The sequence below is a fragment of the Barbus barbus genome, assembly GCF_936440315.1.
Source record: "Barbus barbus genome assembly, chromosome: 4".
In the NCBI taxonomy this organism is placed as follows: domain Eukaryota; kingdom Metazoa; phylum Chordata; class Actinopteri; order Cypriniformes; family Cyprinidae; genus Barbus; species Barbus barbus.
This window is the reverse complement of record NC_136732.1, coordinates 35219814-35245325: the sequence shown is the minus strand read 5'-3', so window position 1 is coordinate 35245325 and position 25512 is coordinate 35219814. Positions and strand designations below refer to the sequence as shown.

The following is a 25512-nucleotide window of genomic DNA, read 5'->3' as shown; positions in this document are numbered from 1 at the left end:
GGCCATTCTTTCTCTAAGACTGCTTGAAACAGGTTTTTCTGAGGAAAATTGAAAAGCAGTGGACCTGGAGTAATAACAGATCACTTAAAGTGGGGGAGGGTAAGCCTCCATCCAATTCAGAGTTGCTTGTTATTAAAGGGATAGTTCACACAGAAATTGTAATTCTGTCATCATTTATCTACCCTCAACTTGTTCCAAACCTGTATGAGTTTCTTTCTTCTGCTTAACACAAAAGTCAATATTTTTAAGAATGTTGGTAACCAAATGGTTGACGGTAGCCATTGACTTCCATAGTGTGGAAAAAAAATATTGCTGAAATCAATGGCTACCGTCAATTGTTAACATATAACATATTATCTCACAGTCATGCTGTTGGTCTGAATATCATCATGGTTTTGATACATGTGGCACTCGTGCCTACAGACAGACCAGCATCATGGTTGCTCCTGTGATATCTATCAAATATATAATAAGACAATTTCCTTTTGATATTGTTTTTTCATATATGAGGTGCATATTCATTCATGGTAATTGACAGGTGAGATGATCAGTGGGGCTGAATTTTTACCATCATTGTTTTCTGATGGGCAAAAATATGGAGTTTCCCATTAAAGGTCTGGCCAGTGAAAGAGTAAATATGAGACCTTGACTCCACGTCCAAAGGAGACCAGACCTTCCTCATAATCCACAAACACTCCTATCTTCTGGGGCTTCACTCTCAGAGAGCGTACAAGCCAGGGATTTCCAAGTGCCTTGTATACATCCTCATTCCTCAGCCATATAGCCCAGTATCCATTCTGTACTCCGTGTGATGCTTCCTTTCCTTACGACAGATTCTCTGGCCACTCCTAAACTCCATTCAGTCTTCTTCACCTGCACCTCAAAATAAAATCTCCTTGAGGAGAATCCCTCTTTCCCCAATACAAAGACAAAATAATCAAATCTCTCCGGGTTGAGATTGTTTAATGTTTCCGCAGCTCACTTGTTTTCCATCATCAGACAGTATGAGTATAGGACTAGCTGTATCAGGATCCAGAGTCACATCCACTGTAAGAGAAAGAAGATTTTTGATGTATTTAAAGACTTTATGAACTTCAGCTATTGTGAACGTCAGAGATCTGTGCATATCAAACAGTGTACCTGCATATAAGCACATCCTCTTAAACTCTGTGGAGACAAATGATGATAAAAGATGATCAGTTCTGTATTATTAAAGAATTCAGTGCATCTTGATTGTGGTATTTTAAAAAACGATACTCTCAGATTTGATCTAATTATACTTTATCATTTTGCAGCTGAGATTTGTGACATGTGGCTTGTTAAGTTTGATTTCTCCCTTTATTTCCCAGCCCAGGTAATGCAAGAACTGATAAAATGGCAAATGGATATTCAGTTACCGGTTTGACTGAGTATCTCATCTAGAGTCTGCTGCAGCTGAGTCAGAGCTGCTCTGATGGTGTTCAGACTCACAGGAGTGTTAACACTGATATCAGGCCACTGCTTAGTGGTAAAAGGTCTGCACATAGATGGGTAACGCTACAGGAAGAGAAAGGATACATTTTTCAACATTAAGAACAGATTTGTCCTTTGATTTTCTACATTTCCTTTGAGCATAGAGGACACTGACCTGTATGAGCTGGAGGTGATCTTCAGTGTGTGAGAGCTGTGTCCAGCTCACTGTTTCTCCTCTTGAGCTCGGTGATTGAGCTCTTCAATGAGAACTTCTTCCAGTTTCTCTGCTGCTTCTCCTCCATCTTCTCCAGCATTTCTCAATGGAGCGCATCAGAGTGGTAAAGAGCTCAGTGCTGTCTGCTTTCTCTTTCTCCTTGTTTTGCTAACAACAATCAGTCAACAAATATAATCAACAAATTCTACTTTTGTTTTTAATTAAGCACCTTGATTTACAAAGCAAATTTAACCATTCTGATTAACAAAATTTCAATTTTTCATTTTTTGTATACTCACTTTTCTGAGTTCTGCTGAGTGTCTGATGTCTTGAATCTTCTTCATTCTGTCCTGGATCATCTGTTGCACATCTGCTTGCATCTTCATCACTTGAGTCTATAAACACATGCAGTAGATGGATAACTTATAGATTTTCCATTATTTGAAAACAACAGCAACAAAAAAGGTTTATTTTTAAAACCTTTTAATATTTGTTGAAACTCATGCCTTCTTCTCCTCACTCTCCTCCTCCAGAGGAACAGTGTTGTGGTTCTTGTGATTGAACACACACATGTCTGATCATCTCTACAGAACAGCTCCAGAGTTCTCTCATGACGCTCGCATATAAAGTCCTCCAGATTTTCGACAGCGTTTATCATTTTGTGTTTTTTGAATCATGGGACTCATGATGTGGCTCCAGATGAGTCTCACAGTAAGAGCTCTGACACACCAGGCAGGACTTCAGGGCTTTCAGCTTTCTATCATCACAGATGTCACAGAGTACTTCAGATGCTGTCACACCAGACATTTCTTTAAAGAGCTGCACGACTTGTCTGAGCGCTGTGTTGATCTTGAGGTCTGGTCTTTTACTGAATGTTTCTTTACAGAGTGGACAGCAGCAATCCTCACTCTCATCCCAGCACTGATTCAGGCAGCTCTTACAGAAGCTATGTCCATGTGGGATGGTGACCAGATTAGTGAACAGATCCAGACACACTGAACACTGAAGTTCCTCAGTTAGAGGACCACTTGAGGATGTCAGGGCTGAAAGAAAGACGAATGATGAAAAGATTGCATTACATTTGTAAACATTTGTAAAATAAATAAATAAAAATATACAGAAATTAACAAATCATTCATTCCCTTGTACCGACTTACATGGAGGTATGTCTATATTCTTTCTCCTGGCCTCTCTTTGTTTGGGTGGTGTTGGTAAAGATTCCAACCATTGCTCTTTAGGCCTTTTCAGGAAAAAAGTCAAAACACACTTAACACACATTTCACAGTATAAATCATGACCATATGAGCTGATTTTAAAGAGCACAAATCATGCACATTACCAAGTAACAAGAAAAAAAAACTTGTTTAGAGTTCTTAAGCTTTTCATTTTCTGCTAGAGAGTAAAGTTACAATAGGGTTTTGGCATTTCTACTCTTCCTAAATTAAAAAAAAAAAAACTTATGTTAAAAAATTAACATTAAAGTGCCCCTATTATGGATTTTTGAAAATTACCTTTCATGCAGTGTTTAACAAAGCTCTAAGTGAATGAAAATATCCTATACAGTTTTAAATCTGAAAGTGCACCGTGTATAAAGTTATTGTCTTTCAAAAGAAAGAGTTGAGTCTGAATCATTGAAACAAGTCGTTTTTAAAACGAATCCCAAGCCGTTTCATGTTGACGTCAACATGAAACATTAGCATATTGCCCACCCACTTGTTGGTCTTTTCGCGTTGGTCTGAATGAAAATGCAAATTCATTCTTTGCCACTAGGTGCCGCTTTTGGAGCAGTAAAAATGCACTGGAGCAGTACTGTGCTCACAAACTGATGCTTTATCAGGCATTACAGGCGAGATGAAATTAAAACAATCAACCAATCACCGCAGATTAGCATCACGCAAAGGATGGGTTTGGAAAAATTAATAGTTGAGCGAATCATTTGGGAGTCGTTGAGCAAATAAGGTAAAAATAAATGCATATGATAAGACAATGAAAGTGTTTTTTGACCTTGCATGCATATCAACCTGTTGTTGGGGACTCCCAAAACCAAAACATGAACCTTTATATACCCATAATAGGGGCCCCTGTTATGGGTTATATAGAACTCATAATAAGCGCACTTTAAGTAGTTTTATCTCATATACACACTGACACAAACCACTGCTGTTTTTGAAGTAGCCTATGTCTGCAGGCAGCTTATGTCCTGTTTCTGATCTTATGACATATTTTAAAGCTTGTGAAAAATACATATGCAAAATATAGCCTACTTTTAATAACATTCTCATTCCATTTTAGTGCAGTGAATGTTTTTTGACTCAGTAATTTGTTTAACATTCCCCAGCCACAGCCAGTCTTCTTTAAGGGACCGTTATAAATTGTCCTCTCATTACAACATTGAAAAAATATGACATATTATATTTCCATCACATACCTGTGTGAATGAATATCTCTAAACATCTGTATTTTAAAATGTCTAAATTTACAATCTCTTGTCTAAAGTTCGTGATATATAGTTTCACTTTCGTTGAAAGCTCTCACCCAAGCTCCTCACACATTTTCTAAACTCGAAGTCAATGCATAAAAATTGTTTCAGCATATTCTGATATAATGTACATGTAGATTTTAAAGTTAATCGTGGTTGTGATTAAAGCGGCCATTTTTCACGGTACATGCAAGTTTAATATTGGCTACTGTGGCTACTTTTACAGATTTTTCCAATCTTAGATTACAATAGGCTAGTTCTGTCTTTGCTTCACTGAAAAAAAACCCATTTTAGTCAAGAACAAACACTAATCTGCGTGGAAACCAACCCAAGCATCAACTTTAATTGTCCAAGCTGTTTTAATTTCCAGAGGGCTCTAATGTTACAGCCCACTAGAGGCCAGCACTAAAACACTTTAAAAGGAACAACAATCTGCTCCCTGAAAGAGAAGAGGGTTTATTATTATGCCATTAGTTGTGAGGACACTTAATTTGTACATTAAAAAGAGTGAGTATAGAGAATACATTGCATCTATGTTAGGCCATCTTAGAAGGCCACTTTCAAGGTTATATTGCATAACCTGCTATGCTGCTAAATGTTGTTGTACTACTTTTAAATCCAGTTGTACTCAGATAGGTTTTATATATCTAGGCAGTGGCCTTCTTAGTCTTTCTTACACAGCACAGTTGGTCTTTCTGTTTTCGAGTGACACACTCCATTCTTAGACTGCTGTTCCACTTTAGCTTTTAATGAAATCAGGAATAGTATTCCCTCTCCTCTCCCTCTCTTACTTCTGCTGCACATTTTTCCAAAACAGCAGCTGGCAACCACAAGCTCCACTGAACACAATGAATCAAATCCAGGCCCATAAGGCTGTACTTGTGGCCAATAAATCTCAATAATAGGAGTTTAATCACTCGACTTACTAGGAATTCACAGAAAGTTTATGGACGATCATGGCAGATGTTTTAAGAGACAGAACAGGGATTGTGTTGGAGGATGTTCATTTTCTATATGAGAATGATGGTGGCTGTATGAGGAGAGCGTGACCAGATCATCTTTTCTGATTAGCCTATGTAACAGCAATAACAGGATGAATTCATACACGTTTAAAAATCTTCCTATTCACTTTGATCCAATCAAACATCTCTGAACTCATTGGATGTGACTTCATTGTGCAATAACACCAACACAATGCTATTTTAATCAAGGAGGTTTTGAAATAAAAGAGCCACTCTTCCATCACTGAATCCATCTCTAATCCAGAGTGTTTGGGAACTTGGCAAAAACAGCTGAATTGGAGTCACCATCAACAATTTCTTATTTAAAGTTTGAAATAACTTAAAGCCTCCAGAAAGACAGAAATCCCCACATAAAACATGATCGTTAGGGGTTATTTGATATAAATCTTGTGTTAATCTTCTGCTGTGGGCCTGGATGTCTCATGCACGATTTTTCTCATCCTCCTCACGCGTGGTGTGTGTGAGTGTGTGTGTGTGGAGGTGGATTACACATAAAAGGGTGACCCTGTAGACTTGCTGCATGTGAAATGATGAGGTCATGCTTATCCAGGACACTAATCTCCCCCTGCATGTGCTCGTGATTTCACGCTTCACCAGGGACAGTGTGGGATCACAGGGGACTCCGAGGTTTCCACACTTACCTGCTGGGATGCTCATTAATGAGGACAGGAGGGTGTACAAATATGTTGGCACAACTTGTTTTTATTACAAAAACATTTTTATTATTTATTATTATTGTTAGAAACTCAGTTTCAAGTCATTTAAACACTTAGGCCTATCTCACATTCTCACAATATATTTTTTTTTCTTTGGAATTGCGGGATGTTCTCTGATTTTTTTCTTCTGAATTCTGAGTTTACATCTCATATTTTTTTTGTGTGTGTGTTTTTACCACAAAATAAAAAAAGGTAATTGTGACTTTTTATCTCATTATCCTTATGTGCCATCTCTTTTTGGTTTTTATAAACTTTTGTAAACTATATATTTTCAGAAATGTTGCAATGAATTTTGAAAATCTGATATGTAGCCTACATTGTGAGAATGTTCGCTATTCAACATCTAATGGCATTGATGAAACCGTAAGTTTTGCATTGCAAACCAATACTATGCAAACGGAAAAAAAATACTATGGAAGTCAATGGCTACCGTCAAACCAACATTCTTCAAAATATCTTCTTTTGTGTTCAACAGAAGAAAGAAACTCATACTGATTTGTAACAAGGTTGAGTAAATTATGACAGAATTTTAGTCTAAAACCTTTAAAAAAACAAAAAAAAATGTTTTAGATCATGTACTCATTTTTTTTCTCAGTCTCCCTATATGGATAAGAGTTAGTATGGATGAGATATATGGTTAGACCGACGCAGACACCTGTCTTGTATCCTGCATACTTGCTTTCCTAAGAACTCCAGGTATTTTAGGCTGTATGTCTAGCTTACATTGGTCTGACATGAGGCGGGTGCTGCCTCCACCTCCCTCGCAAGTGCAGCCCACCCCGATGTGTAAGCTAAGCCCCCACCTCTTGCTGTCCCCACGGTAATACCGAGATGGAGACATAGAGAGACGCGTCCTGCGCGAGAACAGGCTCATTACAGAAGCTGTTGATTTCGTGCGTTGAAGAATTTACTGATGAACTTAACTCACTCTTAAGGTCCATATCTCCCCTTTATCTTTTGTTTCTTATTATCCAACTGTATTATCACTGATTGTTTTTTAACCGCCACCCTGAAGTTCATCGTTGTCATTTTGGCCGCCGGGATGGTGGCGTTTATCGGAGCGGTTATATGCATCATCGCCGCGGTTCACAGCGGATCTCCACCGGCATCCGCGGCCGCCGCGCAGCCCCTCGCTCACAACCATTCACTCTCACCGGACGCAACCGGGAAGGCGTTTTCCACCGGGTCCGTGGCCCGAGCAGGACCGCTGGACACTCTTCACGGTACCGATGCGACCAGCAGGGAACGAGGAGGACCGGAGGCGCCAACCTTCTACGGTTTAACGGGACTAGGGACCGGAGGCAGCGAGCAGCAGGTCACCTACAGCAGACTCATCTGCACCCCTGTCCCCGCCGGTGAGTGCAACCCCAAAAACTTTCAGCAACAAGCGGACGACCCGTCGTTATACGCGGGAGAGGACTGGGGGTACCTGCGCACCACCGCCGAGGAGCTCCGGCAGACCGTCCTGCAGCAGAAGGATGAGATCCTCGCGGATCAGATAACCATACGGGAGCTAACGGGAAAGCTCTCGGAATGCGAGACTGGCTTGAAGGGACGCAGGGTCCCGGAACGGAGCGCGGGACTTGGGGATGCGCGGGAGGAGAATAAGGAGCAACTCATGATGCGGGACGATGCGGGGTCCTCGATGCGGACCTCTCATCCGATGGAGGACCTGGTGCACGCCATAACTCAAATGAAAGACCGCATTGAGAAACTGGAGGTAAGGAAGGCGCAAGACCTTATAAATGCGTTATTTTAACAAAGGGGTCGAGAATATGCGGGATATGATCAACAGTTTTATGGGTCGATAACAAATAAAAAATGCTTGCAATCATGTTGGTTTATACACACACACACACACACACACACACACATATATATATATATATATATATATATATATATATATATATATAGCAGGCTCCTATAGCCTAAAGGTTCAGTAATTTCATTTTAATTGCAATAAATCGGTTCTATTCATTATTCATTGCAAGTGAAATAACTGAACATAAGCACAGACTCCTGAGAAAAATGCTAATTCCTATAAAAAGATTTCAGACTTTTTTGCATCTGAACTCTTCACACATATATACCTATATTAACTTAAAACATCAAATTTAAAAAAGCATTAAAGGTAAAGTATTTGTGAAATATTAGGCTATAATAAATGTCATTTTTAGAATTATGAATAAGATTTTCCTGTGGTTGCTCTATTTGTTCTTATTCGTGCCTTTTAAAAAAACGTCAAAATATGTAAATTTGTCTTGTAAAAATATATGAAAGTCACATGACGACAAAATGGCTCCCTGCAAGTTTGTTACGTCACACTGTCTTTTATTAGACGGATAAAAGTTTGTTTATAAAGTTTATATAAGCTATAGATAATATTTTTAACAAAATTCCTTCTTTAAAAAATAAATAAATAAATAAAAACCAAAACATTTAATGAGACTTTTTTTTTCTCCATCGCTGTTTTAAGCACCTCAAAAATATAAAAAATAATTTAAATTTAGAAATGAAAAAAAAAGGGGGAAAAAAAGTTTATTTAAAAATAATTGAATAATTGAATAATTTAAATGAGTGTAGCCTACGTCACTGACCTGTTCATAAAATCAAGCTGGTGCTAGATGTTAGAGACTGTCTGACCTGTTGATAAACGCGATCAGTGTGGTGGCAGGAGCCTGTTTTGAGCAGGTCGGAGAATGTGCTGCAGTGTGCTCCTAAACTTCATCTCTCCTGCGAGCAGATCGTTTGCGTTTCAGCGCACGTAGGCTACGATCGCGCGCCTCGGCCCTGATTTATCACTGCGCTAGATGCGCCTCCCTGATTGGGGTTCCATGGAAATATAGGCTGCGTGCGCAGTTTTTATGGCAATAGAAGGAACAAATTACGTCTCCATCATCAGGACCACCTCCAGAGCATCTGATTAACCCCCATCTAACCCAAATCTAGCAATCTAATGTAAATCTAGACGTAGTCCTAGAAGGTAAATAAAACATAACGGTATTAAATAACCAATATTTTGCATTAAAAGAAAATTAAATGGTAAACAGTAGTTATATTTTAGAGTGTAAACCACGAATAGCCTATTGTTGGTACTCTCCAATCAGTGACTAGCCTACAGCATGTGTGACAGCAGGGGAGAGATGAGAAACATTACACTCCACTGAAAGCATATTATGGACTCATGCAGCTGTGAATGACAGCTCTGCAAGCTAGCTGGTACAGTGACTGTGAGCTTTTCCCAGAATAGAATAGAATAGAATTTGTCATTGCATGCAACTGGAAGTGGGCTACTGTGTTGTGATGGTTTGTAATGGGTCTACTAAAGGGATAGTTTACCCAAAAATGAAAATACTGTCATAGTTTACTCACCCTCAAGTTGTTCCAAATCTGCATGAGTTTCTTTCTTTGTCTAAACAAAAAAGAGGATATTTTGAAACCAAACATTGCTGGTTCCCATTGACTTCCAGTATGGATTTAAAAAAAAAAAAAAACACACACTATGGAAGTCAGTGGGGACCAGAAACGCTATATTTTTCAAAGCTTCTTCTTTTATATTTAGAAAAAAATGAATACAGGTTTGGAACAACTTGAGGGTGTAAGCAATGACAGAATTAGCATTTTGGATGAACTATCCCTTTAAACATTCAGCGTGATGGACGTTTAATGAAATCTTAAATTTGGGCAGGGTTTCATGCATAACAGTTTTCAAAATAACCATTTTGAGTATAAAAATAAAGGTGCTTCAAAAGGTTCTTCGAGTGATGCCATAGATCTTTAAAGAACCATCTCTTTCTTACCCTTTTAGAATCCGAAGAACCTTCTTTCGCCTCAAAGAACCTTTTGTGAAACAGAAAGGTTCTTCAGATGTTAAAGGTTCTTTATGGAACCATTCAGACAAAAAGATTATTCTATGACATCGTGAAGCATCTTTATTTTTAAGAGTGTAATCCTTTTGTTTATGTGTATAAACCATTCATTTGTGTGGTTGTTATATCACTATGCACAGAACAAGAACATTAAGTAGTCATAAAATATTTAGGCTACTTTTCATGAAAGTTCATTAAATAATCACTGTCTCGTTTGCAGTCTGAAATGGCACCACCAGCGTTCAATCACACAGACACAAGCTCACAGAAAGCAGCAAGTGCTCGTACACCAGTGGCTGCTACACAGAGACGAGTGGAGGATCTGGAAGGAGAACTGAAGAGAAAGATAAAACTGCTGGAGGAAGAGAGGAAAGTGCTGCGGAAAGAGACACAGAAACATCAAGAGCACATTGACTACGGACTGGACACTGTACACCAGCGGATAAGCAGCCTGGAGAAAGGTGAGGCAGAGGTTGGATTTACTGCTGGAAGAAATATTGATTAAAAACACCTATTTTACCAAGAGCTTCTTAAAGGGATAGTTCATCCAAAGATGATAATTGTGTCAATGTTTACTCACTGTATGACGTTCTTTTTCTTCTCCTGTAGAATATAAAAGGAGATATTTGCTGCAGTGTTGTATTTAGTTATTTTTGGTCTATACAATGGAAGTCAGTGGGCTCCATTGTGGTTCGGTTCCTAGCATTCTCCAAAATATCTTCTTTACAGTTTTAAAACAACATGAGACTAAGTAAATGATGAGAGAAGTTTCACTGTATGGATGGACAAAGGAATGTGTAATATAAATGAATTATAATAATTCCTAAGAGTTCAAAACAAGTTAAGCTCTATGCTTTAAAAGCAGCTTATATTTTGTTATAGTGGTTAGAAGATGAATTTTGTTATGCATTTTCACTGTAAATCCTGTGAAAGTCAAAATGATTTTTCTGTGGTAATCGACAGCAGGTCAGAGATGCTGTCATTAATTGAACCTGAAACCTTGTCTAGTGGTGTCTTCTCTGTGCTTAGGTTTAATTAATCATTTTTTTGTTCTGTTTCTTTCTCTTTCTGTTTCTCACGTTATTCTCACAGGTCTCTCTGAGAACAAGTTTCCAGAGGGTTACAGGCTCTCGTTCCCTGTCCGCAGCACGTCCATGTATGCCACTGTAAAGCAGGAAATCCCAGCCCTCCACGCTCTGACTGCCTGCATGTGGATCAAACCTGCAAAGAGCATCTTGGGAACAGTAGCTTCTTATGCTGTTACTGACCAGAGCCATGAATTAGTGCTTCAGCAGTTGGTTCATGGACCCATTGAGCTCATCATTAATAATGAGGTAGAGCATCACAGAATCAAATTTGACAATCACGTGAAGACATGATTCAGATTCTTCTTAATTCACTTAATACTTGTAATGAATAAATATTTAGATTAAAGCAATTTCACATAATACCATTCAATGATTTTAATGTTTTATTTTGTCCTTACAAGATACTGCCGTCACATGTGTATCTTAATTCTTAAGACTTAAGTTTTAAGTGAGTTAAGTCCTAAGTTTTATGTGTTTGAGACTTAAAAGAACCGATTAATTGGAACTATTCATTCAGGAATTGCACTTCAGTGATGTGCCGCATGTGTCTGATTCACTAAAAAGAATCGGCTCATAAGAGTAATTCGTTCAGGGATTGGTCACTGTCACTGATTGTGAATGTTTTTGATTCACTAAAAAGAACTGGCTCATCATTTCTTCAGGAATTGGACAATACTGGTTGTGCTGTTTGTTTTAGATACATTAAAAAGAACTGGCTCATAAGAGACTATTTGTTTGAGAGCTGGACTTCACTGGTTGTGCTGTTCCTTTTTGTTTTTAATGCACTTGAAAGAATGGGCTCATAAGAGTCATTCACTCAAGATTCGGACTAAATTGGTTGCACGGTTTGTTGTTGATTCGATGAAATGAATGGCTCATAGGAGTCCTTGGTTTTGCAGTCAAACTGAACTGGTTGAGTTATAGATGCAGAATGTTTAAGAGACATTCTATTTGGATTTTTAAGGGATGTTTTTAGCAAAAGATGAACAGATGCTTGGTTTGACCTCTGACTGCTCTTACTGTCTGCTTAAGTGATTGAATTGTTTGGCTGGTGTTCTAGCTGTAATAGTGGACAGTCAGATAATCTGCCAGGCTTTCTTTCTAAAGTGCAGGCTGGTCTTATCCAAGCACATGGATCTCAGGATTAGTTTTTGGATTGTAATTTGAATATTTTGTTGATCCTCCATCCTGTAGGTGGCGCCGTTACCTCTGAACTTAACAGTGGGCAGATGGCAGCATATGTGTGTGAGCTGGAACCGGAGAGCTGGAGCGTGGCATGCCTACTTAGGGGGCAAACTAAAGCTTGAAGGAAGTGACCTGGCAACCCGTCACAGCATCCGACCGGGAGGAACTCTCATACTTGGCCAAGAACAGGTACGTCAGATGTTGGCCGTTGTAACAGGTTGCCAGACGGTGGTAGGTCAAGATGAGCAGCATTTGGTATTCACACAGCATGTAAAAGTCACCATCAACACAAACCAAATCCGAAACACACCCTTTTGTTTATCCTTCTTACGTTTCCACCTTTCCCTGCCCTCTTCATCTCTCTCTCTGTAAACTCCAGCGTGCTTATTCTTTCATTAGACCCAGTAGAGCTTAAAGTCATCCTCTGGTTGTGCTATTAAGCTGTGGACTGACTAAACACAATTATAAGAAAAAACATGTTTCCAGAGATGTTTCATTTTGTAAATCACTGCCTTTTTCTGGGAATCGGAATCGAAAGACATTTCAGGACAAATGCTGCATCACATTTTTAAGAAGTAAATGTTTTTGTATCACCGGAGCTAAAATGAAAAGGTTCCACTATTTCAGAAATGGTCAAATTAAGTTTTGTTGTATTTTATCGTCATTTGAAGTTTAAATGCCATTTTGGGCAAACATTTTTGTGGCACAATATTCATTTTTCACAAACACTGATATATAGGGGTGTGTATATATGTATAGATAGATAGATAGATAGATAGATAGATGTTTAAAAAGTAATAGTGCAATGATTGCTTCCTGAATATTTTTTTCCCCCTTAATAGATCAATTTGACAAGAACCAGAAAAAATAAAGTGTTTTAAAGTTATGCTTCTGAGAAAGTCATCGGTTTTTACTTGTTATTTATGTGTTGTCTTTAAAATAGTGTTTAAATAGCTTTCATGCATAATAAGCTACACTATATACCAGACTTTTATGTATTTATTGTATGTGAAGTATAGAGCAGTGTTGCAGCACATAATTATTTAATTGGGATAATCGCCATAAAGGCTAGTAATACAGTAAGTAAGTAAGTAAATAAATAAATAAAAACACGTGGAGTTTTGCTAAAAAATCTGATCTAATCCACCCATTGATTTTAATGAATAATGAGAATTTTTAATATGATTTTTTTTAAAACAATTCAAAAATTTAATAATATATAATTTACTGCACAATCTGAATACTACACTGGCATTATTATTATTATTTGTGAAGTAAATTTCACAAACAATTCCAAAGAAATAGCAAGTAACGATTGTTCAAGTTACACATTGAATTAAACGTGACATTTTGAAGTAGAAAAATGGAAATAATATTTTCCTGTAAAATACCATCAATCTTCGTTTTATTTAATATTTCGAAAAAAAAAAAATTCCAATGTATTTCCTGTCTCCTGCAGAGCTCAGTGGGCGGTCTTCGTTTCGAGGCGTCGCGGGCTATGGTGGGAGAGCTGTCTGAGTTTAACATGTGGGACCGGCCACTTTCACACATGGAGGTCTCTGCTCTTGCCCACTGCGGCACGGAGATGCTGGGTAATGTAGTCCCATGGACCAGCCGTGAGGTGGAGGTTTTCGGAGGCGTCACCAAACAGCCAGCCGATCATTGCGAGCATCACACCAGTGCCAGACAGTGATGGGCTCCTGAGGGCTCTTTTAAGGGTCAGAGAATCAAAGACATGGTGTTCAGAGATAGCAAAGATTCATCAGAGAGCAAAACACCACACCATGGTCATACTGATTTCTTTAAGGCAGAGTTTTTTGTTTGCTGAAACATGCCTAACTATCATTACTGTACTATCAACCCTAAGTGTTAAACAATAGTGCATAACTCGTCCCACACCATTTGTGCTATATGAACAAGAATCATACCTCAAGTCATCTGGCTTGTTGAGGAGATCTGTGCTCTTATTTTTCTAAGCAATCAAACCTGTGGTAATAGAATTTTGGGGGGAACTGTTCCTTTAAGTTGTGGTAACGTTTATCATTGTTTGGCGATTTATTTATTTATTTTTTTCTGCAAGATTCGCAGATTTCGCAACAGGCTCAAATTGGTTATGTGGATTTACAATGGATCTGTTTTGCCAGTGAAAGTTCACAAATTTTATGTGACCACACTTTTACTTAGACAAGCCACATCTAGGGACCAGAATATCATATCCAGTATCACAGGATCCTTTCCATCTAGCAATGTCCAGACCACCTTAGCAATATACTAAAGACATTCAGAACAGCTTAGCAATCTCTTTTGCATCATAGGGGCGAGTTTAGTGTAGGAAAGTATCTCTCTATTTATGTTATTTACATCTTATTCACTAGTTATACCTTGTTGAACATCTGAGTGGCAAGCATCAGTGTAAAGGTTTGATGTGGGATATTCACGCTCAGTGCCTGATAAAAGGACCCCCCCACACACACACACACACAGTTCAAAGCAAATATTTGCATACTCATTCAGATTTGTTGTTATTTATTCAGTGTATTTGATTGAAATTAGTTTAGAAAAAACACACTCACACAGCTGGGAAGTTGTTTGCTTTTAGTCTGCCGTTTTTTTTATACCAGGGTTTTATTTATTTATTAATTTTTTTGTATGTTTGATCTTTAAGTTTTTTTCCCCGATGGTTTTGAATCACACTGTTTCTATGGTGATCACTCCAGCAGACTGAATCCTATTGGTCAGACCAGTCCTGGTTGAATTCTTCTCCATTAAAATCCCTTTAACACCATAAGACTCCATCGAATTAGAACGAACAGACCAAAAAGGGAGCAGTTGAAGAGCCAGATGAATACTTCAGCAATATTTCATAGAATAACTACATTAACCTTTAAATTCATGGTTTTGAAACCCTTTACAATGTGGCATCTACAATAACATGCTTTCTGAGAACTGTTTTCAGTGTTAAACGTAATCTGCAAATCTCTACATACAAATGAATATCTTCTCATGCTGAGAAATTAGCATGTATAGCCTATATAGATTTATACAAAAGTCTACTCAACAAAATATTTGTAAAAAAAAAAAAAAAGCAGCAAACATTCCGTATGATGAATGTATAATACTCACCATTATATGTACATTCCACCATCTATCTATCTCTCTTCATAACTGTTACTGAATAGGCATCTCAGAGTTTATGTAAATTATGCCGCATATATGATATGCTTTATGTGGAGTATACTCAATGTATTATTTGTGTGCAAAATGCAACAGGTTGGAAAATGCCTGCTTTGTGGCCTTTTCAAACACAAGAATGTTCCAAATGCGCAATCATTATATATATATATATACATACACACACTGATGGACAGAACTGAGATTATTATGGATGTGGTTTCATTTTGGTGCAAACAGTTGTTTTATAAGCATGTGGTTTGAGATTCCATGGCCATTTGATTGAACGGCCCAAGATCATCATAATGGTTTGGAATTGTGTTTTTGAAAGTGTTTCAGCACTAAATATATCTTCTTTCGGATAGTGTATTTTCTGTTGTTAGTGCAATGCCTGTTTGTTTGCATTCAGTTATCATTTTGCGATGTTCAATAATGTACATTAACAAGCATTAAATTGTATTCAGAAAGAGTGGTTTACAAATGATTGTTACCTTTACTGGAATATATTTGTTTTTGAATGACTTGAAATAACTTGGAAGTTGGATATAAAGTTCTCTCATTTTGCTTGAACATTTTTCTACACTTTCTACTCATTTACATTTTTATCTTCTATCCTGTAATGTTCATCTCTTGCATTCTGTTTTTGTCTTTGTCTGTGTTGAAATGGAGTTCAAATGTGTTCAAATCTAAGATGAAAGTGAGAATTAAAATATACAGCACACTGAACACCAGAGCTCTCTTTCATTTCTCGTGTTTTTGTTCCGTTTGTGTTTTACTGACGCAGGAGATGTGAAAATCCAAGATGTGAGAGAATGTTTCTCAAGAGGCTGTGCACTACAGTGTTTCTGGTTATTAGCTCATTTAATCCTTGTACACATCTGAATGTAATTGTATGTGTATTTTAGGTAGGTAACAGATTTCAGGCAAGAACCAGATTTTGTGCATGTCTTTGTTCAAATAACTACTTCAGATGTGAATTTTTTATTTATTTTTATTTTTTAAAGCTGCTTTGCAGCGATTTGTATCGTGGAAAGCGCTATACAAACAAACTTGAATTTCATTTTGGAGAATTTATTTATTTATTTTTTGGTATGATTACGATAACTTGGTCATGCTAAAAAGAGCATGTAAATGTTTAGTTCCTGAAAAACAGCACAGTTGCTCTTGGACCAAAAATAATGTTTTTCTATGAGTATGTCGATTTAGTATCACCCACCTGTGTTTGTGATATTTAACCATTTCTAATTCTCTCTGTCTTTTTCGGTTTGTTCTTGCAGTGTATCCATTGTGTAAGTGGATTAGACAGAGAGTAGTAGATCTTCCATCATCTGTGCCCCAGCCAACAAACTCACCTGACCCAGCTCTTTGAGTATGTGTGCATCTGTCTCTGTCTGCTTTTATTTTTCGCTGTCTCAGAGTATAAAAACAATCCCAGCATGCTTTAACTAAATCCATCTCTGGACCCGAGATGCACAGACCAATAAGTCTGGATGTGTTTTTTTTTTTTTTTTTTTTTTTTTTGAAAGGAGGACTAGGGGGTTCCCCAAAAGTCCTGCTAAGCTTTTTTTTTTGTAATCTTTCTTGTCCTTTTTCCTATTCTCTCCGAATTGTTCCACCTTGGATGGTCCCCATTGACTTCCATAGTAATTATTCTTCCATTCTATGGAAGTTAGTGGAGTCTATCAACCGTTTGGTCATCCATATCTTCAAAATATCTTTTTATGTTGAACAGAAGAGGGAAAGGGTGAGTAAATAATTATCGAACTATCCCTTTAACGTATTGAGAGAACAATTAAAATGCCTTTTGCTTATCTGAAAATTCGGACAAGAAAGCAAAGTAAAGCAGGTTCATGCAGTTGAGTATCATCCTAATATGTTAGCTGTGAAACTCCGACTTTGAAGTTTATACAGCTTTAAAGGTGCCAGCAAGGTATTTGAAGGTGCAGAAAAAAGCACCAAAAACTCCCAAACAACAAAAAACCAACAACCCCGTGGAGAAGTGAATGATGCTTGGGAAAGATGTGTAGGAGGTCTTTTAACCTCTAGTCTCTATTATGAAATACTGTTATCTGTGTGGACGCTGATGGCAGCCAGCTCAATAACATCTGCACGTGGACCAGAAAAAAGGCACATGAGCCATTGTAAGCAATCATGATCACAACTTTGGTTGAATTTATTATATTTTAGATCACATTAAATATGCAATGAGCTTTTTAGATGCTTTGTACCAGGATGAGATACACACTCACACACATGGCCCATATTGCCTAGTAGTTTCCTTAATCTAGAAAATGTCATAATTCCCACTGGGATTACCTTTCTGCCCTCTTTCTCCGACCATTCAGGAGTGAAATGAAAGGCTTTAATGCCATTATAACCTAAAAACAAAGGTTTACTGCCAGATTTGTGTGGTGCACCAAATGACTGACCTTATTTTAACACAAAAACACACTCTCAGGCTTTTATTTTATTTTATTTTTTTCACACTGTTGCTGAAATACATGTAGCATCACTCACAAAAAGTTGAGTTCTCGGAAATGCCCAGAAGTATCATGAAAATACCAAAAAAAAAAAGAAGAAAAAAGAAAGAAACATGATATGTCCAATATCATGGCATTGTATCAAATGATACAAAAAAAAAAAAAAAAAAAAAAAAAAGAAAGAAAGAAAGATGTGGACGGAGGCGGAACTAAACAGGTCACGTGGGTCGGAGGTTGCCAAGGCCAGTGTGCCTCCATGACAACACTAATAGAGGAGCGTGTAGTACAGCGCTGCAGAGCGGTATGTAATTGAGCTATGCGGTTAATAATGAAATATTACCGAGCTTTAAAGAATTTACATGTTTACATTTCTCCATTTCTTTCAGCTGTTTATCAGTCGTAGCGTTTTAAGTCGAAGGGTGATGGAGTCGAGCTAGCAAGCTAACATTAGCCCAGAGATGCTAAAAACAAACGCGTACTCGATACATTAGTTTACCTTCATACTAGTTTATCAATTTATTTGACATAATAACGCGCTAAAGACAGAAAACATATGTATTTTCCCACTATTTTTTTATTTGTTTCAGGGAATATTATTACATGTGTATAATTCTGGTTCAATTCTCTTTTTGTTGCTCTTTGCACAATTTATTTCAGCAACAATAAAGTGTTTATTTAGTATAAATCTGAATGCTGTTAACTGGATATTAGTTGAATGTTGTGAAATGCTTCACCATCGAGATTTACACAAATATACATCTTATACAAATATTGTAAATGTGATGCTAAGATGTTTATGGTTAGAAATGAGAGAAAAAAAGTTAAATAAAATGCTTTTGGAAAGAATTCTCTCATGCTGCCCGAGTCTGCATTTATTTAATTAAAAATACAGTGATATTGTTAGATATTATTACAATTTAAGGTAACTCTTTTGTATTTCAGTGTATTTAAAAACATAATTGTGACCCTGGACCACAAAACCAGTTATAAGGGTAAATTTTTTGAAATTGTGATTTATACGTCATCTGAAAAAATAAATAATCTTTTCATTGATGTTTGGTTTGTTAGATAGGACAATATTTGGCCGAGATACAACTATTTGAAAATCTGAGGGTGCAAAAAATCTAAATATTGAGAAAATCACCTTTAAAGTTGTCCAAATGAAGTTCTTATCAATGCATATTACTAATCAAAAAATAAGTTTTGATATATTTACAGTAGGAAATTTACAAAATATCTTCATGGAACATGATCTTTACTTAATAACCTAATTATTTTTGGCATAAAAGAAAAATCTATAATTTTGACCCATACAATGTATTTTTGTCTATTGCTACAAATATACCCCAGCGACTTAAGACTGGTTTTGTGATCCAGGGTCACAATTTATTCATGTGATGGCAAAGATGAAATTTTAGCAGTCATTACTCCAGTCTTCAGTGGCACATGATCCTTCAGAAATCATTTTGTATAATTATTAAACTCTTCCCCTTTTCCACTACAGCTTTAAAATGTCTTATTTACTCCTTGTTGGGGTCCCGATTCTCAAGAATCATTATCAAGAATCACCTAGATTTCTAATCTGTAAATTCATGACAAAACTAGTCGTTTCCTCTGTGTTCATTTTGGTGCATTTACATATTTGATGAGGACAGTTATCCCATATTTACTTTTGTTCATGGACAAACAAATGTGCTCTTCATTTCCCAGCAAATGCTAAAAATGGGTGAGAATTTTGACCTAATGCTCTGATTTTTCTTTTCATCAGACAGGACTAATCCTTCTGCCTCTCTCTTTAGTAAAGAAAAGGATGGCAGAAACCGGTGATGGGAAAAAAGAGGATGCCGACTACAAAAGACTGCAAAGCTTTCCGCTCGTCAGGGTGGGTTCAGCTCGACTGCTGCTGTGACCTAGATAGAAATAACCAGTTATGGATGTGTCTGTTTGTATTAGATCACTCAAGCTGCTCCCTTTTCAAAACATGAGATTTTAAACATCTATTTACCCCCTTTTTTTTTCCTCAAGCATAATATTTGCACTGCTTCGTTATTTGGTATGGATAACAGTAAGTCTTAATATTTTGCACTGTCTTGGTCAATGCAACATAGTTTGTGTATTTATTTTAAAGTGTTTAATATATCTTTACATGATTGTAATTAATAATAATTTATAATAACTTTTCTATACATAACCGTTCAAAAGTTCAGGTCTCTTATGCTAAACCAAGGCTGCATGTTGATAAAAAATACAGTAGAACCTTAATATTGTGAAATATTTTTACAGTTTAAAATAATTTATTATTATTTGAATGTTTTTGAAAATGTAATTTATTCCTGTGATGATAAAGCTGAATTTTCAGCAGCATTACTCCAGTTTTCAGTGTCACATGATCCTTCAGAAATCTTCCTGATATGCTGATTTGCTGCTCAAGAAATATTCATTATTTTCTTTGTAAAATTAAATATATATTATATATATAATTTTTTTTTTTTGTGGAATCTGTGATCTTTTTTTTTTTAAGATTCATAATCTTAAAAGTAAAAAAGCAATCTGAAACTTGCACATAAATTGCAGACAAAAATATATTCATCCATCATTTGTTTAATTTGTTCAGTTGTTTTATTAATTAATTCCCTAATTTGAGTTAAATTAAGAATTAGTTCCCACAACCGATTTAGTTCCCTCATTTTAGTAAATCAGTATTGATTTGACATTTTTTATTTGATAATAGATTTTTTTGTAACAATGTGAAAGCCTTTGTCACTTTTGTTCAAATTATCGTATCTATGATGAATAAAAAAGTAGAAATCTCACTGACCCCAGATATTTCAGTGGCAGTTTTTCTTTATAAAAAATAATCACCTGTAAGAGCTTGACTAGAATATGTGGTGTTGGTTTCATCTGCAGCACACAGATATGCCAGAGGAGATGCGCGTGGAGACTATGGAGCTTTGCGTCACAGCCTGTGAGAAGTTTGCTTCCAACAATGAGGTCAGTCAGGTTTGAGTGCGAGTGTGTGCTTTTGTTATGAAGCGTAGGCTTTCAGATAAATTTACTCCCCAGGTCACACTGGTGGGGCTCTGTGTTTCCGTCTAGTACTGAGTCAGGATGCTTCGCACGCTCACAGTGTGACCATCTGGACTGCTCCAGTAGCCTACATGCTTTCATCTCGCTCTCTTTCTCGCTGGTTCACTCTATTTTCAGAGTGCTGCCAAGATGATCAAGGAGTCCATGGATAAGAAGTTTGGCAGTTCGTGGCATGTGGTGATCGGTGAGGGGTTTGGGTTCGAGGTGAGCCATGAAGTCAGGAACCTGCTCTACATGTTCTTTGGGGGAAGTCTGGCCGTGTGCGTTTGGAAATGCTCCTGATGTCACTTCCTGTCCACACAATCGCCACTGTGAGATATTTACACTCATGGATCTGTCCTAACTATGCAGCCCTATTTGACTTGAGACGTGTGTGTGTGTGTTGAAATTGGAGGGACGGGGGGGGGGGGGGGTACAGATTCTTGTGCACTTCTCCAGATCACTCTTTTCCTGTCTTATGTTTTAAAGGCTTCAATTTTAAGCCATAAACACAGATTTTAAGGAGTTTGATTAACTTTTTAAAACATTTTTACTAAACATGGAGTTTATTGCAACTGACTGACAGCAGGATCTAATTAAGAATTTTTTTTTTTCTCTCCTCTTCTTGTGCTGTTTACTTTCTTTTAACACAATGGTCTTATTGTGTGCAATTCATTATAGCACGTTATTCCAAAGAAGACTTTTGCCTTTGTAATCTTTCATCAAAATGTATTAACTTGCCCCTACCTACTCTTATTTAACTTATTTAATTTTGAATACATCTTATTTTCAAATTCCTCCCTATTAAGCAGCCATCACCATTCCTTAAAAAGAAACAATGAATGAATGAATTCTGGTATGCTACACCCACTTTAATGGCTAATCAGGTCCAAGTGGATGAAAGTGCAAGTCCTAGCCCCATTAAGAAATTAATCATATTATTGTTTCAAAGTAAAGTTTACATGGTGTACATTATTAAAAAAAAAAGAACATTCCTTTTTAATCCATGATCTTGCTCTTCATTGCTTCATTGGAGACAGCTTTCCTTTTTTAATGACATCACGTGTGTGCTATTGAATGATGTTTACTAATGGCCAAATAGCTATCCATTCATTCATTCATTTAGGTATGTCATGCTCACTTTACAGTCCTGCTGTTGATGATGAATATACTGTTTCATTTGGAAATACACTACTGTTAAAACGTTTCAGGGTGGTAAGATTTTATAAGTTCACTAAGGTTGTATTTATTTGATTACAAAGAGTCAAAAACACTAATATTGTGAAAATTTTAAAATAACTGTTTCCTAATTTAATATAATTTGTTCCTGTGATGTCAAAGTTGAATTTTCAACAATCATTACAAAAGTCTTCATGATCTTTCTGTAACAAGTCATTCTAAAAACAAATATTTTTTAAAATTTATTATCACTGTTGAAAACAGTTGTTCTGCTAAATATGTTTGAGGAAACTGCAATTTATATTTTTCAGGATTCTTTGATGAATAGAAAGTTGAAAAGAAGTGATTATTTTAAATATTAAATCTTGTGTAACATAATGAATGTCCAAATGTGTCCTTGAAGAATAAAAATATAAATTTCTTTAAAAAAAAAAAAAAGAAACCTCAAACATTTGAACAGTAGTGTGTGTCACATTACAGAGGTAAAATGGATTGTAAGTGCCAATTTACAGTTAAGTGTAGTTTTGAAAGACATCCCTAGGTCTATTTCAATGCATTTGTGAGTGAACATACAGTAATGTGCTTTGTAACAACTGAAGTGTCTCTGAATATTCGGTTGTAGTTGTCGTAGGAGTGTGTTTGCTGTGTGAGGCTGTTCAGGACAGAATATGTGTTATTGTCATTTTAAAAATCTCTCTCTCTCTCTCATTGTCTGTCTCTTTCATTCTGTTTCCTGTCCAGCAGTGTCTCTCTCAGTAGGCTGCTCTGCCACCTGTTTCAGATTCCTCTTTCTCTTTCACTGTTCTATCCTTTCATTGTCACCCCAGGTATCTTGTGCCCTGTCCTTTTCCCCTCTTTACGTAACCAGCATTTGTAGAGTGTGATTGCTTGAATGTTATATACATTTTCAGAACTTGATTTCTGTAGTCATAATACAATTAGTACTGTTTTTTTTTGTACCACTTCACAGCCTTGAATTTCATAAATGCTGAAACCTGTCATTCACTGTCAAAATTTGCAACTCTTTACAACCTTAAACCTATTCTCCCAGGTGAAAACCAAGTACACTTCCATAATGTACTTAAAGTGCTCTATTTTCGCGCACTAATTTTGTACTTAATATAATAAAAATGATCCTTTAGTACTTCTTAAGATAAACTTAAGATCATCTAAGTGTACTTAACTGTGCTATTTTGAGACACACTGAATATGAACTAAAATGCACTTTTAACAGTATCTTTTGTATTTTAAAAAATGATTTAGCTTGTAGTACACTTGAGTGTACTATTGAATGAAGGATGAGTTCAAGTGTACTAAAAGTGGTAACTAAATACATTTTTAATTACAAAGATAGTATGTTAAAAGCGCATTTTAGTTCATATTCATGGTGTCTCAAAATAGCACAGTTGAGTACACTTAGATGATCTTAAGAAGCACTAAAGGATCATTTTTAGTATATTAAGTACAAAATTAGTAATTTAGTAATAGGAGAAAATAGAGCACTTTAAGTACATTATGGAAGTGCACCTGGGCTAATAGTCTTTAGCCCTATTTGGATGGTACGTTTTACATGCTTGTATAACAGAAATTACAGTTGCTTGTTTGTAATTTAATTATGGGAGCAATTTCTGTGCCATGAGTGTTATTGAATGAAAGCACATAAATAGTGGATGAAAAACTTAATTTCATCTATTGTTTGGCCACCTTAGTTTCACCTCCAAACTTGAGCCATTGTTTGAATTAATGTCATTCTGTCCATCCCAGCCAGGCGACTGATTGCAATTGTGTTTAATGCAGCTATGGTGCAAGTGCTATAGTGAACACTTTACCTTTAAGTGTACATGGATGAACAGATGCAAATGTCATTTAAAAAATATTTTTGAATCTTTTTTTGACCACTGCTCATTTAAAAGGTTGCTGTTTTGACACTTTGACACAACTTGCTGTGAAATTCATGAGTTTGATCTCAAAGAGGTATGCAAATATGTTACAGTCATCATCCTGAGAAACAATTTCCAGTGCAAACAGTGCTTTTGAGTTCAGCTGAGATTTAATGCTGCAAGATTTGATCAGAATGTTCCATCCTTATTCCTGCAATGTTTATATGCAGTAAAAACCTTTAATGACTTTATTATGATATTTTATTACATTTTTAATTATTTTTTATGTCAACTATGTGCAATAATTGCTTTGTTTAGATAAATAAAATTTCTAAAAAAATACATGTGAGTCTACTGTGTGGTATCAGCAAATGCAAAATTTTAGTTGAATATCCATTTACTGATTCTTGAGTACTGAGACAAAATTGAAAACTTTTTTAGTTGGTTATACAAAGGAATTATTTTGAATTACTACGAGGTTCAGAGGTATTCATGTCTTTGGGTGAATCTGCTGCTCCAATGTCCCACAAAATGTATTTTCCCTTGCTAATTGTTGCAGTAATGTTTGTTACTCTCAACTCTCATTCTGACGGCACCCATCCACTGCAGAGAGCAAGTGATATAACTTCTCCAAATCTGTTCAGATAAAGAAACAACTCATCTACATCTTGGATGACCTGATGGTGAGTACATTTTCAGCAAATTTTCATTTGAGTGAACTTTTTTTTTTTAAGGAAAAAAAGATAAATAATCTAAATTTTGTATCACTATGAAGTTCTATGTTGTTTTGCCACACATTTTGCTGTATGTGTCAAGAATTTTTTTCAGTCCATCACTGTGCATTAGTACTGATTCGTGAGTCAGACAGATGCAGTTTAATGAGTTTTATTCCAGTTAGCCTTTGTGCCACTGATGTTATTGTTATTGATCTTCTAAGTCAGGTATATTTATATAGGCTTTATCTATAAGCTCCTCCTAATGTCCATGTTCTTGATTCTCTTGCCCAGACATGGTGTTTCCTCTCTTACTAAAGTATCTCCCAGTCTCCTCTCTTCTGTTCTTCTCTCCTGTCTGTATTTCAGATGAACTGAACCCAGATCAGATGGTGGGCTGGTGCTGTGTGTCTCTGGCTCGCGCTCCTCATTAACAGCTTGGCCTTCTCTGGGGGACTGCAGGATCTGCCTGACATTTTGCTGACCAGGAACATACCGCAGAGAGACACGGCACGAAGAGGAATGCGAGCCAAAGATCAGATTCGAAACGAGATCATTAGATAGAAGGAATGCATCACGTCTGAGATTTTGTGCTACGGTAAAATATGCACTAATACACAGGGGGGTAAAGATGGAAGAGAAAAGAGTTGAAATGAATTTGTCATTCGCAGCAGAACCCTCCTGGAAAAGAAAAGAGAGTGTAGATTGAACGGTAGAGAAATGTAGAGTGATTGATGAAAGAGAGAGCAGCAGTTGAGGAAGATCATCACAGTGATGTGTAGATCATGAATGTTCAGATGAAGCAGAAGAGGGATTACACTAATGACACGACTCTGTGCATGTGTGTGTGTGTGTGCTGAAAGAGGATTGATGGCAGTGAAGAAGTGAACTGGATGTGAGGAGAGTGTCAGTGAGGGGATGAGAGTGGGTTTGAGGGATGAATACAAATCAGTTTTCCTATTTCCTTTGGTTTCTCTCCTCGCTTGTTTTTTTTG

General features: G+C 36.7%; 2 protein-coding genes and 1 pseudogene across 6 annotated transcripts; 2 read left to right on the top strand and 1 right to left on the bottom strand.

Moving 5' to 3' along the window:
- Window positions 1-518: 518 nt before the first annotated feature.
- Window positions 519-6757, bottom strand: LOC306868554 (E3 ubiquitin-protein ligase TRIM21-like; annotated as a pseudogene). The gene is made up of 6 exons: window positions 6607-6757; window positions 2173-2709; window positions 1966-2061; window positions 1398-1536; window positions 1141-1167; window positions 519-1047 (listed from the first exon to the last, which is right to left on the bottom strand). The product of its transcript is annotated as an E3 ubiquitin-protein ligase TRIM21-like (transcript).
- Window positions 6706-15923, top strand: LOC306864998 (neuronal pentraxin-2-like). Its single transcript, XM_079409330.1, has 5 exons — window positions 6706-7603; window positions 9976-10216; window positions 10848-11089; window positions 12038-12217; window positions 13488-15923. The coding sequence occupies exons 1-5, from the start codon at window positions 6926-6928 to the stop codon at window positions 13719-13721; spliced, it is 1575 nt and encodes a 524-aa protein (XP_079265456.1). The 5' UTR covers window positions 6706-6925; the 3' UTR covers window positions 13722-15923.
- Window positions 15924-17896: 1973 nt separating this feature from the next.
- Window positions 17897-24137, top strand: LOC306862304 (dynein axonemal light chain 4). 4 transcript variants are annotated; one of them, XM_079405045.1, is made up of 5 exons: window positions 17914-17980; window positions 19448-19561; window positions 20587-20670; window positions 20884-21077; window positions 21427-21564. In XM_079405045.1, the coding sequence occupies exons 1-4, from the start codon at window positions 17936-17938 to the stop codon at window positions 21046-21048; spliced, it is 408 nt and encodes a 135-aa protein (XP_079261171.1). In that variant the 5' UTR covers window positions 17914-17935; the 3' UTR covers window positions 21049-21077; window positions 21427-21564. The 4 variants fall into 4 exon arrangements, with proteins under 4 accessions (XP_079261172.1, XP_079261170.1, XP_079261171.1 ...); XM_079405046.1 differs by having other exon boundaries at window positions 17897-17980; window positions 19479-19561; window positions 20884-24137; XM_079405044.1 differs by having other exon boundaries at window positions 17901-17980; window positions 20884-24137.
- The last annotated feature ends 1375 nt before the right edge of the window (window positions 24138-25512 follow it).

Coding starts and splice junctions, on each gene's coding strand:
- LOC306864998 (XM_079409330.1), top strand. CDS start 6,926: ATGGTGGCGTTTATCGGAGCGGTTATATGCATCATCGCCGCGGTTCAC. Junction 10,217..10,847: donor GATAAGCAGCCTGGAGAAAG/GTGAGGCAGAGG, acceptor TTATTCTCACAG/GTCTCTCTGAGAACAAGTTT. Junction 12,218..13,487: donor TCATACTTGGCCAAGAACAG/GTACGTCAGATG, acceptor TGTCTCCTGCAG/AGCTCAGTGGGCGGTCTTCG.
- LOC306862304 (XM_079405044.1), top strand. CDS start 17,936: ATGACAACACTAATAGAGGAGCGTGTAGTACAGCGCTGCAGAGCG. Junction 17,981..19,447: donor TAGTACAGCGCTGCAGAGCG/GTATGTAATTGA, acceptor TCTTTTCATCAG/ACAGGACTAATCCTTCTGCC. Junction 20,671..20,883: donor AGTTTGCTTCCAACAATGAG/GTCAGTCAGGTT, acceptor CTCTATTTTCAG/AGTGCTGCCAAGATGATCAA.